The 25,054-nt window shown below is 37.7% G+C and overlaps 2 protein-coding genes across 12 annotated transcripts in view; both read left to right on the forward strand.

The window, feature by feature from the left end:
* Nucleotides 1-878, forward strand: part of LOC126755100 (protein Wnt-2) — a 44,690-nt gene extending 43,812 nt beyond the window's left edge. For both annotated transcript variants that reach the window (XM_050467435.1, XM_050467436.1), the window contains exons 5-6: nucleotides 64-248; nucleotides 306-878. In XM_050467435.1, the coding sequence (XP_050323392.1) occupies nucleotides 64-248; nucleotides 306-588 (468 nt within the window). In that variant the 3' untranslated portion in view covers nucleotides 589-878. The remainder of the gene's footprint in view (nucleotides 1-63; nucleotides 249-305) is intronic.
* Nucleotides 879-10,509: 9,631 nt separating this feature from the next.
* LOC126755091 (plectin) overlaps nucleotides 10,510-25,054 on the forward strand; it is a 132,550-nt gene continuing 118,005 nt past the window's right edge. For 8 of the 10 annotated variants that reach the window (XR_007666454.1, XM_050467412.1, XM_050467416.1 and 5 more), the window contains exons 1-2: nucleotides 10,510-10,794; nucleotides 15,744-16,331. The gene's annotated coding sequence lies outside the window, so the exon portion shown is untranslated. Of the gene's footprint in view, nucleotides 10,795-15,621; nucleotides 16,332-25,054 lie in introns of all 10 variants that reach the window. The other 2 variants (XM_050467413.1, XM_050467414.1) reach the window with 2 other exon arrangements.

Raw genomic sequence — 25,054 nt, forward strand, 5'->3', positions numbered from 1 at the left:
TCAGCACTTCGAAGCTAGGAGCTAACTCTAATTTTTCTCCTTTTTTCGAATTTTCTTTTTCAGTTAGTTAAGAATCTGCTAAAGACGGAGTGCAAGTGTCATGGCGTGAGTGGTTCGTGTGAGATGAAGACGTGTTGGAAGAGTCTGCCACCTTTTCGTCAGATCGGCGAGGTGCTTATGCGGAAATACAAAAGGGCAAAACATGTGCACGTTAAAGACGTAAATGGACTGAAACAAGTATTAAGGGAGTAAGTGACGGCTCATTTCATGAATCGCCTGTGACTTTATTGTTATTCGCCTTTTAGGAGGAATAGTAGCCGTGAACTGAAGCGTATGGAGCTGGTCTATCTCCAAAAGTCGCCGGATTATTGCGAACGCAATGTGCAACAAGGCATTCTCGGCACGACTGGTCGTGTTTGCAATCGTACCTCGAGTGGAACTGAAAGCTGTGATAAATTGTGCTGTGGGCGTGGCTATAATACGCGTCAAGTACGACGAAGAGCACAGTGTCGTTGTAAGTTCCGTTGGTGCTGCGATGTGACCTGTGACGTGTGCGAGGAAAATTACGAGGAATTCACGTGTAAATAAACAGTTGATAGATATACCATTTTAGGCGATGTTTTACAAAAATATCATAGAAAACAACAACATTGTTAGCTAATTATTTATTACTTTGTAAGATATTCCCTGTGTGTATATTGTAGACATAAGCTTATTAGTTCTTAGAAGTGCTAAGTAAGAGTTTAGGTGTAAGAATCTAGGTTTATTCCCTCAATTTTGTTAAGCTTATTTATTTATGATTTTTTTAATGGAAATATATGTATCCAAACTTTATATTTCACACCGAATAAAAACGAAATCGAAAGATATCTAACGAATATCCCCAGCTTAATTTCTTTAGCATTTTTGCCCGTGAAGTCCCATACGTTTTAGCCGAGGAACTGAACGTAATACCAACTTATTTTGATAATAGCCTTAAATATAGGGTACAGTGTTCTCCTATATTTATTCCAATCTTTAATGTCAATTATCGTTTCGACCAGTTAGGCTTCTTCGGCGAAACAAATCAGTTATTCGCGGCCTTTTGCGCTATTTTATAAGATTTATTTGCTATTGTTGTAAATTTTATGTAGTTTAGCTATTGAAATGATCCCTGATCACAAATATTTTTTTTTTTGAAAAAGTCTTAAAGAAAATTCGATTGGATATTGACTCGTTAGATAATATAACTAAAACAATAGTTTAAGAAGTTCAACGGGCGTCTTAAGCGGAAGCTTTCATAGGAATTAGATTTAAAAAATTCATCTATGAAAGGTTGTTGCCAAGATATTTCGCTATACAGAAAGTTGAGATACTATATACATATGTATATATATATATATATGTACCTGGAAAAGACATTTTATGGTTATTAGTTTGCAAACTGCTCGAATTGCCAGTCTCTACTTGAAAACATAAAAAGTCAATTTTGATAGTTTGCTTTTTCATTGACTCGATTTATGTTAAACATTTGTTTGAATGCTCTATTTCAGAAAATTCTCCTAAATTAACAGGCTCCCTTAAAGATCTAAATAACAAGGAAGGTCGAAGTTTGGATTACAGTAACTCGAAATACATGTTTCTTTTTATTCTGTCGAGGCTAATTTTAATATTATAGTGTGTATATGAGGTTTAGGTCAATACTACTCATTGAAAGGGATATATTCATGCTAGAGGAAGGTGTGGACTGATTGAAATGATTATTTGCACTACTATACTATTATACTCTAGAACAGTGTTTTCCAAAGTGGGCGATTACGCCCCCTTGTGGGCGCTGCAGGTGTCAAGGGGGGCAGTAAGAGACGCGGAAAGAAAATGGGGGCGTTGTGTAGAGGCCTGGGGGGTTATTTGTAATTTTATTTAGCTAGGAGGCCTCTTAGACAACGACTATATGAGCTCTCGACTCTCAACAACAACTTGTGAACAGCAACTAATATGAATTAAAAGATTGCACAAACTCGGTTCTATATTTCTCTCCGCGTAGTTCATATATCTGTCCTATTTTATTGAATATAGAAAAATGAAAATCATGTCAATCGGTCGCTCCGTTTCATAACGGGGCATCTCGACAGGATAGAATATATAGAATATTAACTGTCAAACGTATTGCTATTGCCATTGCCAAATCTGTATGTGGGCATTTGCTATCATAATATAATCATTTGCGCAAAGGTGTAGGGTAGATAAGTTCGAGCTGATGTAGCGAATGCTTTGAGCTCTTGAATAATTTATTTATCACTTGCGAAATGACTTCGGGTAGGTAAATAGCTGTAGTAACGCACGTTTTGAGCTTTTGAACTCCTTAAATCTTTTATGTGGAAAATAAAAAAAGGATCTTTATCCTTTCTTACAAATGTATTTCTGGGAAAAATAAGATAATACGAAAAGGAGAAAGATCCTTTTTTTACAAATGTATTTCTGGGAAAAATAAGATAATACGAAAAGGAGAAAGATCCTTTCTTACAAATGTATTTCTAGGAAAAATAAGAATTCATATTTTTTGAGTACTATATAATAATTGTACTTAAGCATTCCTATATAAACAATGTAATATTTATTTTATAAGTATTCATTTGTGGTTTTGCGCGCAATAGATGAGCATTACTTACGCCTCCTTTACACTACTCCCGAAGTTAAACGTATTTCTCAAAGCAAAACAATGTCGGAAGTAAAAAAAGAAGAGACGGCAATATGTACTGTGCGGAATACATTAAATTCGGATTCATTGAAAATCCCACAAACCAATCCTCGCCTTTGTGCCTTCTATGTCTAAAAACATTTTCGAATGAAGCAATGAAGCCTTCAAGACTGCAAGATCATTTGAATAAAATGCATCCAGATAAGAGAGACAAGAATGTAGCATATTTTCAAGACCTAGAGAAGAAGCATAATACTCAGCCAAGTGTAGCAAAACTATTTTCGGCGGCTGCTAAGCAAGAGCTTCGTACAATATCTCTTTGTTAATTGCTCAAAAAGGCAAACCACATAACATCGGAGAAGAGTTAATATTGCCAGCAATAAATGAAGTAATAACTACCGTGCTTCATAAACCGGCCGCAGATATTATCCGAAAAATTCCTTTGAGTAATAGTTCTGTGCAAAGACGAATTGATGAAATGGCTGAAAACATTGAAGAATCATTGTACGATCACCTGAGGTCAAGTCAATTTTCAATTCAGCTGGATGAGTCCACTTTACCAACTAATGAAGCATTGTTGTTGTCTTACGTGTGCTTTATTAAAGATGAGAAAATATGTGAAGAACTATTATTTGATAGAAATTTAGAGACCGGTACAAAAGGCGAAACCATATTCAATATATTGGAAAAGTTTTGCGATGAGAAAGAAATTCCTTTGAAAAATATTATTTAAGTTGTTACGGATGGCGCTTCGGCTATAACAGGGTGCCATAAAAGCTTCATAGCGTACTTAAAAAATAAAATTCCAGATGTCCTTGGTGTACATTGCGTTATTCATAGACAACATTAAGTTGCTAGAAACTTAAGTGAAAAACTATTTCAATCACTGCAATACGTCATAAAAGCAGTCAATATAATCTTTGAATGATAGATTATTTCATCAGCTTTGTGTTACTAATGACGAGGATTTCAATCGTTTGTTGTTTCATACTGAAGTTCGTTGGCTATCAAGAGGCAATTGTCTGACTCGATTCTACAACCTGTTTGACTCTGTTATAGAGTTCTTGGAAACTAAAGATACAGAATTTCAAGACAAGCTCATAACATCAAAGAATGACTTAGCTTACATGACAGACCTGTATAAATTGTTCAACGACATGAATCTCTAACTGCAAGGCGATAAACTAAATTTAATTAAAACAAAAAACGTCGTTGCTGCTTTCGCAGCCAAACTGCTTCTACACAAAAAGAATCTGGGCAGACGTGAGTTTCACAATTTTCCGAATTTATCAGTATCCTGCAGTAACGACGAATTGTTTGCCTACTCCCAACATTTGGAAAACCTCCACATTGACTTCACCGAACGATACCAGGACATTTTGAACTTTGGGAATACCAGACTGGGTGTTGGATCCGTTTTCAAATGTCAGCACAGCAATGTCACCTCAGCTGGAAGAAGAACGTATAGAATTGACAACAAACGAGGAAATAAAAATCAAGTTCAAAAATGGTTACCAAGAATTTTGGCTACAAAAACCGATCTCGCAATTGTTCCCTGTATTGTGGTCAATCGTGCAACGATTCTTGATAGCATTCCCATCGTCATATTTGTGTGAACGTGATTTAGTGCTGTGACAACACTGCTTACTAAAAATAGAAATCGTTTGCTTGTTACCGAACGTGGCGACTTGCGACTGTTCTTGAGTAAATTGGAACCTGATATTAACAAACGTATTAAACAGCATCAGATTCATCCTTCACATTAGTTTTTATATATGGATCGATTATTTTAGTTTTATTTTTAATAAAATATTCTCTGTTTTAATACTATAAAGTTGTGTTTCAATAATCATTCTTATTGGCAGGCGGAGCCCGTAAGAGTTAACTTGAGACCTAATCGTCGTTGTATGCGCTTAGGTTTCAAGTTGCTGGTTATAGTAAAAGTTTCGTTTAGAATTCTCCGTTAATATACATATATAGGTCACAATAATTAATCAGAAGTAATAGTGGTTTTTAAATAGGTGAAAAAATGGGGGCGCTAAAAAAATATTTATTCTCAAAGTGGGCGGTAGACAAAATAAGTTTGGAAACCACTGCTTTAAGGGAATCATTGCTGCAAAATTTTATTCCGTTATATGTATTAATTTCAGCTTGATTTGTGTACTGGAAAGTGAAAGAATGAAATGGAACTTTCATACCGGCTCTCAAAAATCCATCTCATACTATCTCAGAGGTAAAATTTAATGTCTCTGGCGTAATTAATTATATTTATCTCGATTGGTTTTTGGTGATACGTATAACAGTTAGGTGAAGAAAGCTATAACACTTTGTAGCAACAGGTTGCAAGAGTATAAATATACGATAGCGGTGCTCGGAACATCACATCATCGGACTTACACATAGGTGCCCAGAAGTGAACAGCAGTGACAGCATGGATGCTTCAAGATGAGATGGATACAACAAAAGTTCTTCACGCACGAAGCACTTCCAAGCAATTGGTTGTCTGTTTTTTTTTTTTTGGAAGAACTAGACCTGTCGCAATAGTATCACAAGAAAAATGCAGAACAAGAAATCAAGAAATCAGGAAAACCAACCGTCGAAGACGCACCACTCCTCATCGCAACAATGCAAGCTGTCACACAACGACTGCATATCTGAGCACTAAAAACATCGATTTGATGAGTCATCCATTGTATAGTCTGTCTTAGTATCAATTGACTTCTGATGATTCCCGTTCGTCGTCAACGCGTTCATAAGACGTCAGCACTTTTCAACACTTGAAGAGACAGCTAATGCGTTCTGAATGCATGTTCTGGAGTTATCTCAATCGACAATTGGTTAAAACGAATGCAAAATTGTATAGATCTTAATGGAGAATATAGTTCTCTAATCTCGAAATATAAAAGTCAACACTCGTATAGGGAAGTAGGCCTGTAGTAGTTCGAGTACACAATTTTTCCACTGTAGTTTAAAAGTGTCGGCATAATGTTACGTATTAAATTTAAAATTGATGGAGAAAATAGCTCCTGAGATTATGAATTTTAGTCTAAGGTGAGTGGTGATCCGCCCATTGTTTAATTTTGGCATCGACGCCTATGAGCAACGTGTTTAGTTAGTCAACATAACTGTTATAAGAAGAGAGAGAGTTAAGAACCGATTTCACCCATTCACACCATAAATAATTACTGCGATGTCCTATATTTTAATTTAGAACTTAATATTTTACAAGTTTTCGATTAACGGCATTTTGTAGGCATCATTCTTCCAACTCTGAAGAGTATATATGGTATTGAACTTGCCACGAATTTTATAACACCCAAAAGGAAACGTCCACAAGTTTACAAAGTATATATATATAACTGATCAGGGTGATGACTTGAGTCGATTTAGCCATGTCCATCTGTATATATACGGTTTAGACCCTCGTCATTTCCTCACCCTGAAAAGTGTACGAAGCAGCTTGCTATATTCTATAGTGATTATTTTGAAATTTTGTGCAACGATGCATCGAGAGCGTTCTTCTAAGGTAAAGCCAACGTATGTTGGTTCCTACCTCCGGTTAGCTTTACCTAGAATAGTTGTCAGTATAAAGTTTAGTAAATACTTACCCTTTCCGCGTCCTCCCACAGCTCTTGCATCTTTGTAACCATTTCCAGCACATACTATCGAAAGTCAGGATAGGCGTGCCTGTTGCTCTGATTACCGAGTACCACAAATAAGTGCCGCTTAGCTCTCGTGGCCGTTGCAGTCGCCCCTGACGTTGTAGGGTTGCCCCGATCAAACTTAATCCTTGGTTTTCCATCGTCGATCTTTCTCTTCGGTTATTAGCCGGTCCACTATTTTCCTTCCCACGGAAAACTGCTTTTCTTTACAATACTTTCCTCGATCCAGTTAGCGAAATTCAGATCCGTGGACGTGAATTGCACCCATTGCGCATAAGGTTCATTTTTTCCTACATCTCTTTCGTCCCGTTGGATTTGCAGCTAAATTTGGCATGGTTTTTGTCTCTGATTTTATTTATCGGGCTCACTTCAACCCTTGCGAGCTTAGCAGTAGCACTAAGATCACTGTGAACTGCACCCTTCACAGCAGAAAATGGCCGCTGGCTACATATCAAGTATATCACTATGCCCGCTAAGGGTAGCAGCCATTTTCCCAGCGACGTTTTCCATATTAACATACATACTTGTTGATTTTATCTTCAGGGAACCTCTACCCCTACATAGCATTCAGACAAACCGCCTGGTACCTCATTAATAGTGGCAGAAGTAGATATATGGCAGGATGATTATATACTCCAGCCTTAGCTAGAAGCCGCCCCATTTGATGTTGATTTTGATATACAAGTAAATATATGGAACATGAAGCAAAATGTATTAATATAACCAAGATCCATATTATAAGTATATAACATATAAATTTTGATTATAATCTATATAAATTAAAATTAATCGTCAAAATGTATGTACGCTCATAACTCAATAACGACTGGACCAATTTGGCCAATTATTTTTCCTAAATGTTCGTTGAAGTTCAAAGATGGTTTTTACTGCGAGAAAAATTCGAATAATTTCCGGAAAACCCCTAAACACAACCTTTTTCATACAAACGTTATATAAAAATAAATGTTTGTTTGTTAGTAACACTAAGAGAACGGTTGAACCAATCTTGATGAAATTTTTAAAGGTTGTTTCTTGTGGATCGGGAAAGGTTTAGAAACAAATACCTTATACTTTTCATGAGGAGAAGTCGGAAAATTGGACAATTTCAGAAAATAACATTTTCCATGCAGATTTTTTTCAATTTTTGTTTGTTTTGTTTTTCAATATTTTGATTTGTAAATTATTTGAATCGTTCAATTGCGGTCGCTTACTTTTTTATTCCGGCTATCGAAGGAAAAATTATTGAAAATTATTCAGTGAAAACTTTATGTATGTTTGAGACGATGTGATCAATTACAGATTGAAATTTGTTACGAAGCCACGAAGAGGTGGCGCTAATATTGGTCGGCGTTCTTTTTGCCCTCAACGTATGGCAGCCCAAAGAAATGCAAGAAGTACTCCCAAAATGCGATGATATACATACGTGCGGAATTATGGATCGCGGTCAATCAGCTAGCGATCGTAACGATATCACAGCACGACTTTTTAAACAATAGCTGCGATGTTTGATGGTCTTTATCTTGAAGCAACCTATGGTATATATGGTGCTGTTAGATGCTGAATGTATTCTGTTGAGTACACACAGTCATCTTTGGATGCGGATGGTGATTACACCAGATCAAATTGATGAAATCATTTCAGCGGAATTGATTCAGAGATAGATCCAGAATTATACGAAGTGGTGAAAACCAATATGATTCATGGACCTTGCGAACCTTACAATCCCACTTTGGTTTGTATGTCTGACAATAAATGCACGAAACACTACTCATGTGCTTTTCTTTCGGAAACGGAAATGGGAAATGATGGATATTCACTGCATCAGCGTCGCTCACCTGCGACAATGGCATAACATTTAGCATTTAGAGGCGTGAATATCGACGTTAACAACACATCGATGTTGACAACACATGAATCGTACCATATTCGCCTCTTTTGTCTAATTCACATTCAAAACTAATGTCAATCTTGAATATTGTAGATTGGTGAAATCGATCAAATACGTTTGCAAGTACGTCACCAAAGAAAGCAACATAGCTGTTATTGGCCTTGAACAATATGAGATCAGCAGTATCAAATGCCGCAATAAAGCGCTTTGTAGGATATTTACTTTTGCAATTCATGAACGTTTTCCGACTGTTGTGCGTCTCGCGGTTCAACTTCATTTAAGTCATTGCGTATTGTGAATGGTACAGTGTGTGCAACATTTTGAGAAGCATGCCAGCAGTTGCATTTGCTGGAACATGATAAACAGACGAAGGACAATGCGATAGTTACTTCGCATGCCACTGAAGTTCACATACTTTTCGCGAAGATCATTTCGACATATCAGCCTTCAAATTCGCGTTAATTATGGGATACGAAAAAATGACATTGCCGATGACATTTTACATTGTATTCGCTAAGAATTGGAAATGGGCAAACTTCGGTTGATACTTCCAGTGGTTTGATATCAATTTCACCTCTCTTTTGTCAATTCACTTCAACGGAAGATGAACTCATCACGAATATTTATCCGAACATTGGCCAAATTATCGTAACTGCAATTGCTTGAGTGCACGCGCAATTTTAGCTGCCAAAAATACCGATCTTATTCAAAGTCAAATTCCGGGAGGTTTGCGCTCATATAAATCGATCGATCGTCTTGACAAGAAAGACGAAACCGCAAATTATCCAGTGGAATCTCCAAATTCTTTGGAGAGGCTTGGTATGCCTCAGCATCATTTGCGTCTCAAAGTCGGATCTGTCATTATTATGTTTCACAATCTTCATGCACCGAAACTGTGTAATGGAATCCGACTGATTATGACGCAGTTATCGAATACAAGGGACAGCCATTTCAGTTCAAACGTATTCATTTTCCAGGGAAAATTGCCTTTGCGCTGACAATCAACAGGACACAAGGAAATCGGGAAATGCTATGTTTTTCACACGGCCAGATATTCATATGTGGCGTGTTGACGAGTTGGAAACCCATCTTCTCTGTATATTTACGCACCAGAACAGAAATCAAAAAATTATGTTTATTAAGCGGCGCTACATTAAAAAAAATGTAGAAAAATCGACACTAAATCATTTGCGACACAATATAATTTCAATTTTTTTTCATTTCAAAGCATATAATTTCACGCACGACAACGGCTGCGGGGTCAGCTAGTACATTCATAATTTCGTAGAATGGCAAATATTGGACATCAGGCTTTGGTTTTTGAAAATTGCGCGGTTCCACCCTATTTGAGCGCTTCCTTATTTCTTTTAAAAAATACAGAAAATTCTGAGTTAAAATTAGTATTTATCGACGAAATTTAAAACTTAGAACCGATTCGTTCCTTAGATTTAGAATTACCCAATAGACGTTGTTGCCAGCATGAAATGTGCCTTCGTTTTCCAGTGGAAAGGTACACAAGCTATTTCTTTCATATTTCAACTATTTGCTATTTGGCATTCGTTGTGTTTTTGCTTTTCTTTGCTCTTTCATTTCTAATGGAATTTCCATACTATTTACAACAAAATACCGTCGCACAACCCCGCGCGCCACACAAGACTGCTGACAAAAGCGCGCAATGTGAGTGGATGCTCTAAGCAAACTGGAGAGAGAGAAAGAGCGTAAGTCAATTCTTTGCATTGCTTTGCTTTGCGTTGTGCTTCGGTGTGAGAGCTCGCAAGCGCCTGATGTCCTGCGGCAATACGATGGCGCCACATTTCATTGATTACAAGTGCCACTACCAACGAAACGAAGCGCATGGGAGACGGCCGACACAATCGTATGCGCTGTGTTGAGTGCGAGCATAATTTCGGTTAGCTCTTCACCAAACAGACTGTCGGCCAGCGGGTTGAGGGCGGCAATACATGTGCAGCTATGTGGTGTAGGTGCGCAAGCGAATGTTGTTGTTTTCTACCAGAATTGTTATTGCAACCAACTAATTTGGTATCGATGTGTTTGACTCAGACGAGTGCGCTCCAAACGCGGGTGCGCGCCATGCACGAAGTGGAAAGTTTTGCTCAATACAAATTTGCTTTCACTAAATGGGCTTTTCACGATGCCTCGTGATACACCAACTACGAACGTTAGCGACGACCGATAGCGGCGACGACGTTTCAGCACTTTTGGGTATAACAGTAGCGGTTCATCGAATTGGCGTTCAGTTCTTAAGGGTAGTTAGTTGGAAAACGGCGTCAAATCGGGCTAACGGTGCCGCACAATTGGGTTGATAGCACATTTTTTTGTATTATACCAAAACTAGTGGTGCAGAAGACGGGCACAGTGCAGAGGGCCACCAGCAAGCTGAAAAATGTATATATAAATCGGTAGTAGTTGCTGAAAAAGTGTATACCGCAGTGTAGGAAGTATTAAAAATTCATGTAAATTTTGTGTTCAAATGTGGAAAATTCCAAATATCGCAGTCTAGCAACAAATCGAATGCATTGTGCAACCCACCAAAAATTATACAAAAGGTATATCAGCATTAATTAATTATACAAAACGCATACACACACAAATACATACACGGATAAGGAAAAAATTAAAAAAAAACCGAAAAGTGTTAAAAGCAATTTTTAACTAAAATTGTATACCGAAAACCAAGTAAATCTGCAGAAAAAGCCTAGAAAAAAAATACTCGAAAAAGTAAGAAAAAAATGAAGAAAATGTATGAACGAGAAAAATTTGTTGGGTATAACAGAGAAGACAGTGTAATGACCAAGCAAGTGATGTGAAAACTACAGTGGAGTGCGAAAGCGCAGCAAAGTGGCAGGAGGGAGTTTTCTGGGTACAGAAAAGCGAGTGCGAGTCAATGAGAAGTGATGGTGAAAAATGCATTACTCCAACAAAAGCAACACACACGCACACATACATGCAGCGAAATATGCGTGCAAAGCTATTTGCCTAACTTGAGTCATGTACTGGTGTGCGCCTAAAAATAGATTTCCCGAAAACGGTAACGGCGTGTGCGAACAGCAAAAATATACAGAAAATATACGAGAAAAAAGCATAAAATTCCGCAAATAATTTCGTTAAACTTCTTAAAGCGAGCAACGATATATGTCAAGCTAACGATTAAAGCCCAAAAGCCAGGGCGTAGCAAACTGTGCTAGTATGTTAAGAAACACACGCACGCACACACGTAGGCGCTGCACACACATGTGCACACTGGCGTTCGGCGAATTTCATTAAATGCGTGTGCATGCATAATTTTAGGCGTTCGAGCACAAGACACGGTGAGCCAGCGAGCGTGAAGCCAACGTCAAAGTAACATTACTTGAGCACTAAGCCACTAGGCTTCTGGTTGCGCGACGAGACGACAAACGGGACATTACAACACACTTCATTCACTTAGGAGAGGGGATGGGGGGCGGTGTTGGGGCCGAGTGTGGGGCGCAGACGAAGTAGGGACAGTGTGGCGCAGGTTCATTGCATTAACCCACTGGAGCGTGGAGGTGTGATGCTTATCGATTGAAGGCAAACAGAATTTTATTATAAATTACATCAACCTACATCTGACACAATACCCGCTGCCTTACTTACATACATATACCAACGCAGAATCACACATACACACCCACACAAGCACGGGCACACATGTAATTACTATACATTTATGTACACACAGAAAACGGTGCAAAGTGTAGGAGAGTTATAAAAATAAAACCGTTTGGGTATCAGTGTATTCACACGAGAGCAACTATTGCCTCGGAGTCATGCAAACACACACACACACACGCACATATAACTTAGCTGACAGCGCGCAGTAATACGCTCGTGTATCTATGCATAATTTTAGCGGCTACAGAGTAACCACTAAATACCTGCTTACTTGTCAAACACAACAAACACCAGCAAGAACAAGACACACATATACACCGACAGCGTAAAAAGAGTCAGCGTAAGGAGTTCGGCATGCGCAGCGCAGTGGCGCTCCGAATGGAGCTGAGCATCGCAAGAAGGAGCGCAAAGCGAAGTAGAGCACATAAAGTGGAGTGGAGTTGCGCCGAGTTGAGTGGATTTTCTGCGTGCTCAATAAGGGCGCACAGCGCAGAGTGGAGCACCGCTGCTCGTTAGTGCTACTGGTTTCGGTTCAACCAGAGTCCAAAACTATTTCTCCCGTTTAGTTGTGCGTGTTTGGCGCGAAGGCATTAGGCTGTGTCACTTTGCAATAACTGGATTCCTGCTATCGTAGTAGCGGTATATAGGCTTGATGGGTAAATGCTACTATTTGCCGGATACTACGTTGTTGGTGACAACCAAATACTTGGTTACTGTTATTTTCGAAAGCGGAAAGTGCCCGCACTAACTCGATTCGGTTGCATTTACTTAGTGCGATTTCGCCAATGATTAGTCATTTTGAGTATTCTGTACTAACAACTCGCTGATTGATGTGAAATGGCGGTGATTTCATCTCTATTGTGTCATCAGCAATGAACTTAGTTTGTCCAGCTTGACAAATCCCATCATATCGCATTCGGAAAACACAGCCCGTTGCCTGGTTCGAGTGTATTGTGTGCGTAACTGTCACTTTGTCCGCTCTGCGTTCAAATGCTGACAGCGGCATGTTCTTCAATTATAAGAAAATACCTTTTTCTGAATGAAGGCCATCACTCTGCTGACAATACTGTCAGAACATATATGTGTCTTGTGCTCGATCAACAGTTCGAAGATTCCTGATTTTGGAAGAACTGCTATGAAATATTTTCTGGAGAATTAGATAAATAATGAACGCCTAAAATATGTAGAGACTTTTGCAAGTAATTCAACATAGCAAAAGCTGTAAATGACATAGGGAGTAGGTGAAAGCGATGATTCAACAACGCATATTTTGTTCAGTAAATTTGGCTACCATCCACCAGAAATGTATATGAAGACTTATGACCCAATCCCAAATGCAGACTAGCTCCAATTATTCTACAATGCACTGGTTGAACCACCAGAGATCCTTCAGTTTTAATCTAGTCATGAGTACTCAATGATTCTATAATCGCGTAAGCGGTGTCTACGCCAATTAAGAAGAAGAGTACTCAATGATTCTCTTCTCTGGCTCAAATGTTCTGTACTTGTGACTAAATACATATCCGTTTCATTGCGGTTTACAGTTCGACCAAAGTTTTTCAACTTAGCGACCAGGTTTAGATAGCAGTAGTCAATCCCAACAAGAGCTTATAAGAACGCGTCCTAGAAATGCACCGCCAGTCAATAGAAGTGAACCGCCATGGCTATTCTCTAAAAGTGAACATCATTTTCTCTCCAGTTGCAACAGAACGTCTTCAAATGCAAAACTCCTTTAAGACAAAGAATAAAATAAGAATCTCACTATCTATTGTATTCTCACTGCTATTGTATTCGTATATATTCGCATAAACACCTGAAGTGTTTATATTCGTAGTAATAATATAATACAATTTCCGTGAGCTTGTCAAACAAATCGGCTTTGTAAGCAAAAAGCAAAAGCTTTGTTAGTTACTGATTTTATTCACGTCTCAGATGGTGCATCTGTTGAGTACAATTTTGGATGACTCTTTCGAGCATTCCGACTGGTAACTGGCGAATGACATATGCGATGTTTTGCTCCAAGGGCTGAATTGATTGATTGTCCGTATAGACTTTATTTACATACAAATCGAGCCAGAAATGGGCCTCATCCCAGGGAAAAATTTGCCTCGAAAACGTCGGATCTTCTTGGAACTTGGAGCCCATAAAGCGAATCGATGTTCCTTGGAAAGGTCGAGCGGGTTCAATTCTTGCATTTGTCGCAGCTGCACTTTGTAGGCTTTCAATTTAAGATCTGGACATAAAATGCGTGAAGTCGTTCCATACGTCAGTTCGAGTTACTGCGAACGGTGCCGAATCAACTTTCGACGGTCTTCGTGTACAGTCTCTGCTACGGCTGCTATATTTTCTTCACTGTGTGCTGGACGTGGTCGATAATATTCGAATAATGGATAGAAAGATGGGTTTCAAAACGGGTGATGGTGTTGCGACAAGTATTATTGACCATTAGTTGAGCGAAGCGCGCGAAACACATTCTTTACAGATCGTTATTTTTCCTGATAAAGTTGGAAGATTTGTAAACGTTGTCCAGGCGTAATAATAATTTTTTTTCATTGAGTTATAAAATTAATAAGAAATAAAGAATTTTTCCAAAAATAGTCAAATTTCAACCGTTAATATCTTTTAAACGGTTGGGTTTACGAAAAAATCATAAGATACCATATTTTAGAGCATTCAATTTCCTACAAAACCTAATTAACAAGACATTTTTTCAAGTAGTTGGAAGCGAGATATAAATTTTTCTATCTGATAATAAGAAAAAATAGAAAACCGTTAGGCGGAGGACCTTCCCGTTACAATTAAAAACTCATATTTGGAGGGGCTTTCTTAGAGGTGTCTAGGAACCTATTTCTGCGAGTACCAATTGAAAAAAAAAAAAAAAATTTTTTGAATCACCCTAATATACATAGATTTCATACAAAGATATTGCAAGCAATCTTTGGTGTTTTTTAATACCATGTCTGTCAAATATTGTTTGTTTTTTATGAAAGAATTATATGAGTTCGTTGAAAAGGGTGGAGATCGGTCGATCAATAATCAATATTGAGTTTGAAGGCGATAAATTTACAAGAGATAACACTAGCGCAGGGGATGGGACTCACATAGCAATGACTCTCTCATCATCTTGAACGTATGTATTGTGGAGGCTGTTTTTCCACCGCTTAGGTTGTCTAAAAATGTACAAAAAAAAAGAAAAAAAAAATAAATTACAAAGAGAAAAAGAACGAGGGGGAAAACCAATATGACCAATATGACTACCCGAAACATAGTGACTTTTGATAAGATTATGGGGATAAGTTTAATTTGTGAATTTTCACTGGCACAATTTATGACTTAAAAAACAATCATATCAATAATAATATTATTAATAACGGTACATTCGTATATACGGTGAAATCACATAATTGAAAAAGTGCAGTGAAAACAATGTCAAAGCTCTCGGTGTTAGATGCTAAATAATGGACTTACGAAAACATTGTGAAATAACGTTAACAGCTCAAAAAGTAACCTCTAACAAAGTGACGAACTAAGGCTTAACATATTAAAAAAAATCAAACTTGGAACCGCATTAACGGTCCAAAAATCATACACAAATCATTTCTATTTGGTGATTGGTTCATAGAAGGTTACAATGCTGAAGAGCCTCTCTGAACCAGGGCCAGTAGTAGTAGTGTATGATACCAAATAAAGATTGCTAAACCAAAATGTGTTCCTTACTAAAACGTCTTAGATTTTAAAAGTTCTCTCATAGCTAATTAAAAAAATATTAAATGTGATTCTTTCCCCTTCACTTACATAACGCGTAACGCAAACGCCACGTTGAATGTGCAACACAATTTGTCGAAAATGTCAACAACCTCAGCAGCGTTATGTAAATAAATCGCTATGAGCTAAAAGAATAAAAATCATATGCCAAGAAATCATCAGCGCGGCAGCGACAGCGACACTCATCAAACCAACCGACTTAATAACCAAGCAACAACTAAAACAATCAGCAAAGCGACGTTTGGGTCGACAGCCAATTGACCGGGCAATCAAACGACAAACAACAAGCAACAAGCGCAGTGTTAAACACTCTTCTGGGCAACAACGCCTAAAAGTATACTATCACAGCCACACAAAAGCCAACCGAGTACACCCACAAGGCACTAGGTGCCACTAATGCAAAAATAGCAACAACCGGGGGCGAATAAAATTTGATTGCCTGCTGCCCAACCACGCGACCAAACCGACAACGGAACGCAATTCGCGCACCGACACAGGCAGAAGGCAGAAGGCAGAAGGCAGCGGCGAAGGCGAAGGCGACAGCAACAACGGGAAATAAGACACTCTTTAGCCCTCGCGGTGCAGGCGTAGCTGAGGTGAGCCGTGTAGGCGGTTAATTGGGAATTTTCTTCTGCTAACGGTTGTTTCGAGAAAGCAGTCAAAATTCACCGGCTAAGCAAGAGTGGTAAGTTGAGCGCCGGTGGAGCTCCTTTATCCACCGACATGTGTTTGTTTCTTTGTTTGTATGTATGTATATGTATGTGCATATGCATACGGTGTGTCTCGAATTACATGCATTTATGCAGGTTAAATTGCCGGCAAAAGCCAAATTGATTTCGCAAAACTTGGCAAATGCGACATTTCTATGCAAATTTATTCATTCACATCCAATTCGCATACCTTTCAATGTAAATATGTATATATGTATGTGTGTATGTATGCGCACATCATACATTAATGTATGTATATTATACTTTATGTATGTATGAATGTAAACGTCGGCTTGTATGGCTGCGTGTGTGTGGCATATCTCCTGAGTCGCCATGCAAGTGCTTAAGTAGTTTGCTCGCTTGGAAGGACCAATATAAATGATAATTCCCTGCAACGTCGCGTCGCTTCGAGCATAAGGTCGAACATAAGGACAACGAAATTATTCGAATTCCGAACAGAGCACATGCTCGGTTGCCTTCATATTTATGTGACAGGAAATGAAAAAAATATTTCAGCTGTGGCTTTCTCAGTCGGCAGTGAGAGAACTTCAGGTGTGAACGGTTCCAAGCACAAGTTTTTTAATTAATTTCTTTCAAAAGTTCCTAAATGAAGTTTCGGTTTATGTACATACATATTCAATATAGTTATTTTTAACGGGGACTTTCATTTATTTTTGAATGTGTGTAATGAAATAATGTTTTAATTAATTTGAAAGTAATGAGCAAATTACTGGACAAAATTTCCAATCAAAAAGTTCTCTTAGGTGTAGCGCTAGCTCTAGAGAATCAAGCCATCATAATACTCGAAAATTGAGAGCAGTCTTGTCTTGGAGCAACCTTTCCTGGAATTTCACTTTATAAAATAAAGAACTACAAACCGAAGTTATTCGTTTTACATCTGTCAAGTCAGGTTTGGACTCGTCGCACTACATACCCGAGGGGTTTCAAAAACCTCAAACTATAATTTTTGTATGGAATTTGTTTTATTTGTAATGCACAGGGCTACTCGGGATGTATTTTTGAACTCAGACAATCTGTTATTAATCATTAAAAAATATATTTATTTATATTTATTTTGTATTAAAATTAAAAAAAAAAAACATAAAAAACAAACTTTTTGACTTAAGGGTTAGATTAGGTTAGGGCATATTAAGTTAATATCATTTGCAATGAAAAGGAATCCCCAAGTATTCAAAATTATAAACAAAACTTTAACATTTGTCAGAGAGCATATATGTACATTTCTTAAATTATTCTACGAATTTCGCCTGGTTCAGTCTATATCATATCTTTTTTACTCCTTCCGTTAGCTTTACGCATTTACATTTTTATATCGGTTTGTAACACCTTGAAGGAAACGTCGGAGACCTTATAAAATATATACATATATAACTGATTCCTTGAGATTTTGAGATATCGATCTAAAATTTTTCACAAGTGCTTTTCTTACTATGAATCTGCTCATTTGTTGGAACCACTGATATCGGGCGATTATAGCATATAGCAGCCATATGGCATTGGCATATGGCAGTAAAGAAAACTGTTTGATTTGGCATGGTATCTTCGCAAAACTTGGCAAAGACTATTGTTCAAGGCAAAGCTTTAACATACTGTTCAAATCGGACCACTCAAAATGAAGTTCCTGTTAGAAAAAGTTGAACCTGTGAAGTGTATTACAGCTTTGGTGCGGCCGAAGGTAACGCTTTTTTGTTTTTATTATATTTGGCTTTATTACCTCAGAAAGAAAGAAAGTTCTAATTAACTAGAACTTACCTAGATTTAAATCTCACAAACGTGATCATCTCAGCAGTAAATCCAAAATTCTATTTTTTTAACTTGTTCATGCCGTAAAAATAACTGAGGTCTTTTATGTTCTATTGTAGAATACCGTAAAAAGAGCTTACAAAGTTTACACGATTTTTTTCTTCTTTTCACTCACACATTCGCTTTCAGTTCAGTACGATTTGTGTACCTAACAATGATACGGTGGCACCAATTACGATAATCTCGTAAATTACTTCGTCCTAGACGATGTCTCCTATAGTTAGCTTCCTTCATTATAACGCCACTTTGAATATCTACAGTTGCCTAGCTTTTCCACCCTTACATGTTCCACATGTTTTGATCCATACCATTTCAATAACGACTATGTCAATGGTAGCGAAAAGTAAGAAGTCTTTGCTACCTTAAATACTATACAAATACTGTATATATATCTCAGGGAGGAACGATTGCCTTTGACGAACCAAGGGGCATTGGCTTGTTGTAAGGGCGTTGACTGTTGTCTTGATCTTAAGGTGATCAACGTGCGGGATGAGTACTTTACTTAAATGAGCTTGATTTGAAAACCTAAGCTAAAGCATGTTTCCGACAGATATCTTTCAAAGCAGTTTTTATGGTTAGTTCCACAGATCCTCTTTAAAGAGTTAAACTATTGGTTAAACAATTTCGATCCTAAACAGATTCTCACAAAAAGTTCAATCGTTGACACTTTAATTTATTTTTATTAACAAGTAAGTAAGGGCTAAGTTCGGGCATAACCGAACATTTCATACTCTTGCAACTGTTAAGGATAAAAGCCAGAGTAATTCTTTCAGGTACATAAGGCTTGTTAGCTATATAGGGTCTAGGGCAAGTTTTCAACCGATTTAATTCATTCGATGGACAAAGTAGAACCGTTTTAAGAAAAACGCGTACTCTTAATTTAATAAAATTAACTCACATATTGGCCGATATAATCGTTATAAGTCAGCTGGAAATAATATATATATATATATATATAAGGTGTATGGGTGCTAAAGGAAGTCTTCACACGATTCAAACCTTTTATAATATAAAAAGGTACTATTTCGATGATATATATCACATATTGACCGCTATATTCGGTAAAAATTCAACTATAGACACTGGGATACCACATATTCGGTATCCAGAAGCTGGAACAGTTTTGATTCCAATTGAACAATTCTTAGTCATAAGGTGCCATACTTCATAGTATAGCGCTATTCGTGTAAAGTTTTATCTGGTTATAAATTACTCCTTGAATTGTACATTTGTGAAAAAGAATCAAATGGAATTTAAACTTGTCTTATATGGAAAATAGTTGTGGCTGTAGTCCGATGTCACTCATTTTCACACTGTAATATAGGAATGTCAGTAGAATGTCATGTACTAACTTTGGTTAAAGTCTGTCAAGCGCGTCTTTAGGTATGTGATTTCACTTAAAAGTGGACAGACCTACGCTCATTGTCCAATATTTTCACCGGCTCCTATAAAGCCTTCTCATACCATATCGAGTATAAATTTAATGTCTCCGGCTTATTGATTTATCACGCTTTAAATAGTTTTTAATAGTGTCGTTATTTGTAGAGTGGGGGTTATATCCGATTTCATCCATTTTCACACTGTCAGTAGGTGTTTTTACAGAATTTTTCAAACTATTTTGTCTGCCTGATCATTTATATATGTATAAATAACCCTTTAACTACTTTGATTAGCTTTAGGTGATACATGCAACCGTTAGGTGAACAAAACTGTTGTACTTTGTAGCAACATGTTGCAAGAGTATAACAACGAGCAAACAATACCGAAATAGCTTATTTTGATGCGGAATTGTGGCGAATAGTCATATACTATATAATAGTTTTGTTAGAACGAGGAATATATTTTTCCGTCTCATGCTATTTTTAAGGAATGGTAAAGTTTTCTATTTTCCAACGAGTTATACATTTATTCCATAAGCTCTACGGCGGTAGCTATCCTTAAGATGCGCTCCCGTGATTTGGCTACCGTCCGACTCTTATTTTATTTGTTACTAGCTGACCCCGCAGCCGTTGTGCTGCGTGAAATTATGTGTTTTGAAATGAAAAGAAAGTTGAATTTATCATTTAATTTTTTTTCAATGTAACGCAGCTTGATAAACACCATTTTTTGCTTTCTGTTCCGGTGTACAGAAAAGCTGGTTTTCCAACTCGTGACCACGCCACGTTATCTGGCCGTGTGAAAAACATAGCATTTTCAAATGTATGCCACACACTATGCGACTATCCACTGGATAATTCACGGCGTTGTCTTCATTGTCAAGACGAACGATCGATTTGTATGAGCGCAAGTCTCCCGGAATTTGACTTTGAATCTTCCAGTTTAAGTCAACAAATCGGTGTTTTTGGCAGCTATCGTAGTTACGATAATTTGGCCAATGACCGAACATTTGTGATGAGTTTATCTTTCGTGCATTGATCAACTGCAGATGGAATTGATATCAAACCACCGGAAGTATCAACCGGAATTGACCCGTTACCAATTCTTGGTGAATACGATGTAAAATGTCTTCGGCAATGTCATTTTCGTTCGTATCCCATAATTGACGCGGGTTTGAAGGTTGATATGTCGAAATGATCTTCGCGAAAAGTGTGCCATCTGTATTTGCATTCGAAGTAGCTATCGCATCGTCCATCGTTTGATTCCAGTGATTATCATGTTCCAGCAATTGTAATTGCTGGCTTGCTTCTCAAAAAGTTTCACACACCGTACCATTCACAGTACGCAATGACTCAAATGGAGTTGAGCCGCGTACATTTATCAATAGCAACGGAAGGTAGAAGCAATCGTTGTTTTTTGGATGGATTGTGTAAATTGGTCCTAATGCATTAGTTGAGAACACACCTGGATGTCCATTTCATGTATAATATAAAGGCATTTCTGAATAGGGCAATGGTCCCACAAACGGATCACTGATGAAAGTTGAGAAAAACCTCGTCAATGACAATTTTGTTGCTGGCGGTGTTTCCACTGGCTGTACTGTATTCTCTGGGTTGAAATATACTCTTTGGTCATTTTCCAAATTAACTGCGAAACGCCTAACAGTCGGAAAATCATCGTTCATGAATTGCAAAAGTAAATATCCTACAAAGCGCTTTATTGCAGTTCACGTATCGACCGTATCGTTCAAGACCAATAATGGCCATGTTGCTTCCTTTGGTGACGTACTTATAAACGTATTTTATCGATTTCACCAAACTGCAATATTAAACATTGATATGAGTTTTGAATGTGAATTAGACAAAAGTAGAGAATATGGTACGATTCATGTGTTGTCAACATCGATGTGTTGTTAATGTCGATATTCACTCTTCTAAATTGAATGCTGAATGTTCTGCCATGGGCCGTTGGATATCCATCACTTCCAGTTTGTGTTTCCGAAAGAAAAGCACGTGGATAGTGTTTCGTGCATTTATTGTCAGACATACAAACCGAAAAAGGATTGTAGTGTCCGCAAGGTTCATGAACCATATTGGTTTTCATCACTATTATCAACTGTTGTTTAAAAAGTCGCGCTGTGACAGCGTGACGATCGCTTTCTGATTGACCGCGATCCATAATTCCACATGTATGTCATCGCATCCTGGGAATACTCGGTCATGTGGCTTGGGCTGCCAATGTAAGTTGATGCCAAAAAGAACGCCAACCGATATTAGCGCGACCTCTTCGTGGCATCGTAACAAATTTCAATCTGTAATTGAGCACTGTGAGTGAAACACACATAACGTTTTCACTGAATTATTTTCAATAATTTTTTTTTTGAATAGCCTGAATAAATAAAGCAAACGACAAATTTGAACGATTCAAATAATTGAAAAACAAAACAAAAAAAAATTACAAAAATAATTTTTGTATGAAAAAAAGTTACTTTTTGGAATTGTCCAATTTTCCGACTTTTTCTCACGAAAAGCACAAGGTTTTTTTTATTTCTAAACCTTCCCCGATCCATAGCGAACAACCTTTGAAAACTTCATCAAGATTGGTCCAGCCGTTCTCGAGCATTAGCGTTACTAACAAACAAGCATTCATTCGTTTGTATGGGAAAAAAGAAAAGGGCTGTTTTTTTTCGGCAATTATTCGATTTTTCTTGCCGTAAAAACCATCTTTGAACCTCAACGAACATTAAAAAAAAAGAAAAAGAAAATAAAAAAGCGAATTGGCCAAATTGGTCCAGGCGTTGTTGAGTTATGCGCTTAGCAACACATTGTGAGATTCATTTTTATATACATATAAGAAGATAATTGGCTGTGCTTGATAATCTCTGCTTTCGATAGGTCAACATATAGACTATATGTAGGGGACATTTGTTACGATATTTGTCACACTCAGAGGAAAACAGAAAAACGTCAGAGTTCTTATAAAATATATATTTACTTATGTTAATGATCACTGTGACCATCTATCCGTCTGTTTGTCTGTATACACGCGAACTAGTAACCCAGCTTTTTTTTAAATTATCCTAAAAGTTTGCAAGTCCTTTTCTAACATGAAGCTGCCAATTTGTCGGTGGCGTCGTCATCGGACCACAATAGCATATAGCTGTCATACAAGCTGATCGATCAAACTCAAATCCTTGTATGGACAGTATTTGTCAAAACATTTACGAAACTTGGCAGAGACTACTTTTCAAAGCATCGCTACAATCTCCGAACATACTCAGATCGGACAACTATAGCAATTGTCGATCATAATAATAAACTTTTGTACACTTTTTTGCTATAAAAATGCACTTGTAGCTTCAGTTCAACCAAGATTAACGTTTTTCCTCTTTGTAGATCTGCAGTGATTCAAAAATTTAGTTGATTAATTGAAATACGCAAGGATTTTTCGACAAAAATAGATGCAGAAAATTTCTAGTTTTAAGAAGAACAGACAAACAAACAAAGACTTTCAACTGCACTTCAAAGGATGAATTTTACTGTTAAACATATTTCGAAATGGTTCCTTGGTTTAAAAATGTGAAGTGCATCGCCAAACACTCTATAAAGTCGTAACTAGGTGGCATCACCTCTCAATCGTGTTCTCTGGTATGTGTCTTGGTCTAAATTTTTTAATACAACTTTGACGTCGAACATCATGTCGGTGGTTTGGCATAGACAAAGGCATTTACAAGATATCTTGGAATTCTGACTTCTGGTCATCTTAGTGGACCATTTTTTGTACTTTTTATTTTAACTTAGGCATTGGTATCGGACCTTAAAGTCTGTCATGAATACTAATGGGTACTCACTTCACAGACAGCTCTGAAAACGCTGGGAGTTTAAACGCTGTGCAAATCTGTACAAAGAGGTTCATCTCCAGGAGGGGTGTTATCGCCACTTTTGTGGATTTTAACAGTGAATAAAATGTTGTTAGATCTAGAAAAGCAGGGGTACTTGTTGTGGCCTACGCTGATGATATTATGATTTCAATTAGAAGTAAATTTCCAAATGCACTTGTTAACCTTATGCTTCCAATATTAAATGACAAAAACGTCTATTAATTGTCTGTAATAAGGGATAAGGGGTAATCTAATATGCTTAGTAAGTTCCCGTTTCTAGAGTGGGAAAGCGTTGAGATGGACAGGTACACTGGGGCACAGGGATAAGCATTTATACGGATATGTACAAGCTGGATAATTGAGTGAGACTTCAAATGTTATGAAATCTCAGGCATCTGCATTGATCGTACCATCACGGTGCACCCGAAATACATATGGGAAGAACCATTCGAGATACTATCGTGGTAAGTTTTAAGGCCGAAACACTATCTTCCACAACGGCAACTATTCGTAATGCTAGGTGGAAATATGGTAGAATAAAATTTAATATAAAAGCTTAATTTGAAGGGATCTTGAAGTGAATACTGAGCCTCCTGCATAAAACTCGCATAAAAGCTGTAATTCCGCAAGAGTCTAAATACCGTTAGCTTAGCAAAAGTTCAGCGCAAACGATTTTCTTCGACAGACATTCATTTATTATACAGAAGTAATTTAGAGGTACAAATGTAATGTTTCATTTGAACATTAATAATGGAAGGCTCGTAATCGCAGACGCTAACTCTCTGAGCAATTACGCGTTTTGCAGAGCGTTTAAAATGGGAACAGATAATTACCGTAAACGCTTGCATGTAAAAGGCATGACCCACATGTCGCACAACGCAGAGTTGTCTGGGCTTGTCTATCAAAAGCAGCACGCAATTTTCTAAGAAAAATATATGTAAATACGCGCACACACACATATGAACAAAAGTATGTATTTGCTGGGGAAGAAAAGTGCACAAACTTTTATCGGACATTGTGGGTAAATGTTGAGCGGATCTGCGGCACATTTGCTTTGGTCTCAAGTGTCCATCAACAATGAAAATTACTTCTAATCTAGCCCTGTCAATACATACGCACACACATAAGCGCCACATCGATGCATAAATAAGCTGACATTCGCATTCGCAGCGCTGGCAGTCACCCCTATGCATATGCTACGGAAATTAGGGTCGCCAGTGTAGGCATATTCGACAAGGTTTCCGTGTCATTTATTTATTGACAAACACCTGAGTTCAGCTCAACGCCTGCGCGCCATATAAAACCATAAAAGCCAACGAAAAATAAATTCCTTCGCAATTTGCGGCTTTACGACGAGCACATTAACTTTGTTATGCTTTTCTGCCTGGGAGGAAAGCCATTGGATTGGATGAGAGTTGTGTTTGAATGAGTGTGTGCACAAACTTTTGACAGTCAGCGCGGCAGCGCAGTCAGCGCCAACGCTATTTTTAGCACAGAAAAATATTTTTATTGATTTCAAATTTCGACCTTATTTTACGTTTATGTTGCACAACAACATGTTAACAACAACAACCGAACACGTGTGGATGTGTATGGTCCGTTGCTCGTAAACTTGGC

The sequence above is a fragment of the Bactrocera neohumeralis genome, chromosome 4 (genome assembly GCF_024586455.1).
Source record: "Bactrocera neohumeralis isolate Rockhampton chromosome 4, APGP_CSIRO_Bneo_wtdbg2-racon-allhic-juicebox.fasta_v2, whole genome shotgun sequence".
Lineage (NCBI taxonomy): Eukaryota > Metazoa > Arthropoda > Insecta > Diptera > Tephritidae > Bactrocera > Bactrocera neohumeralis.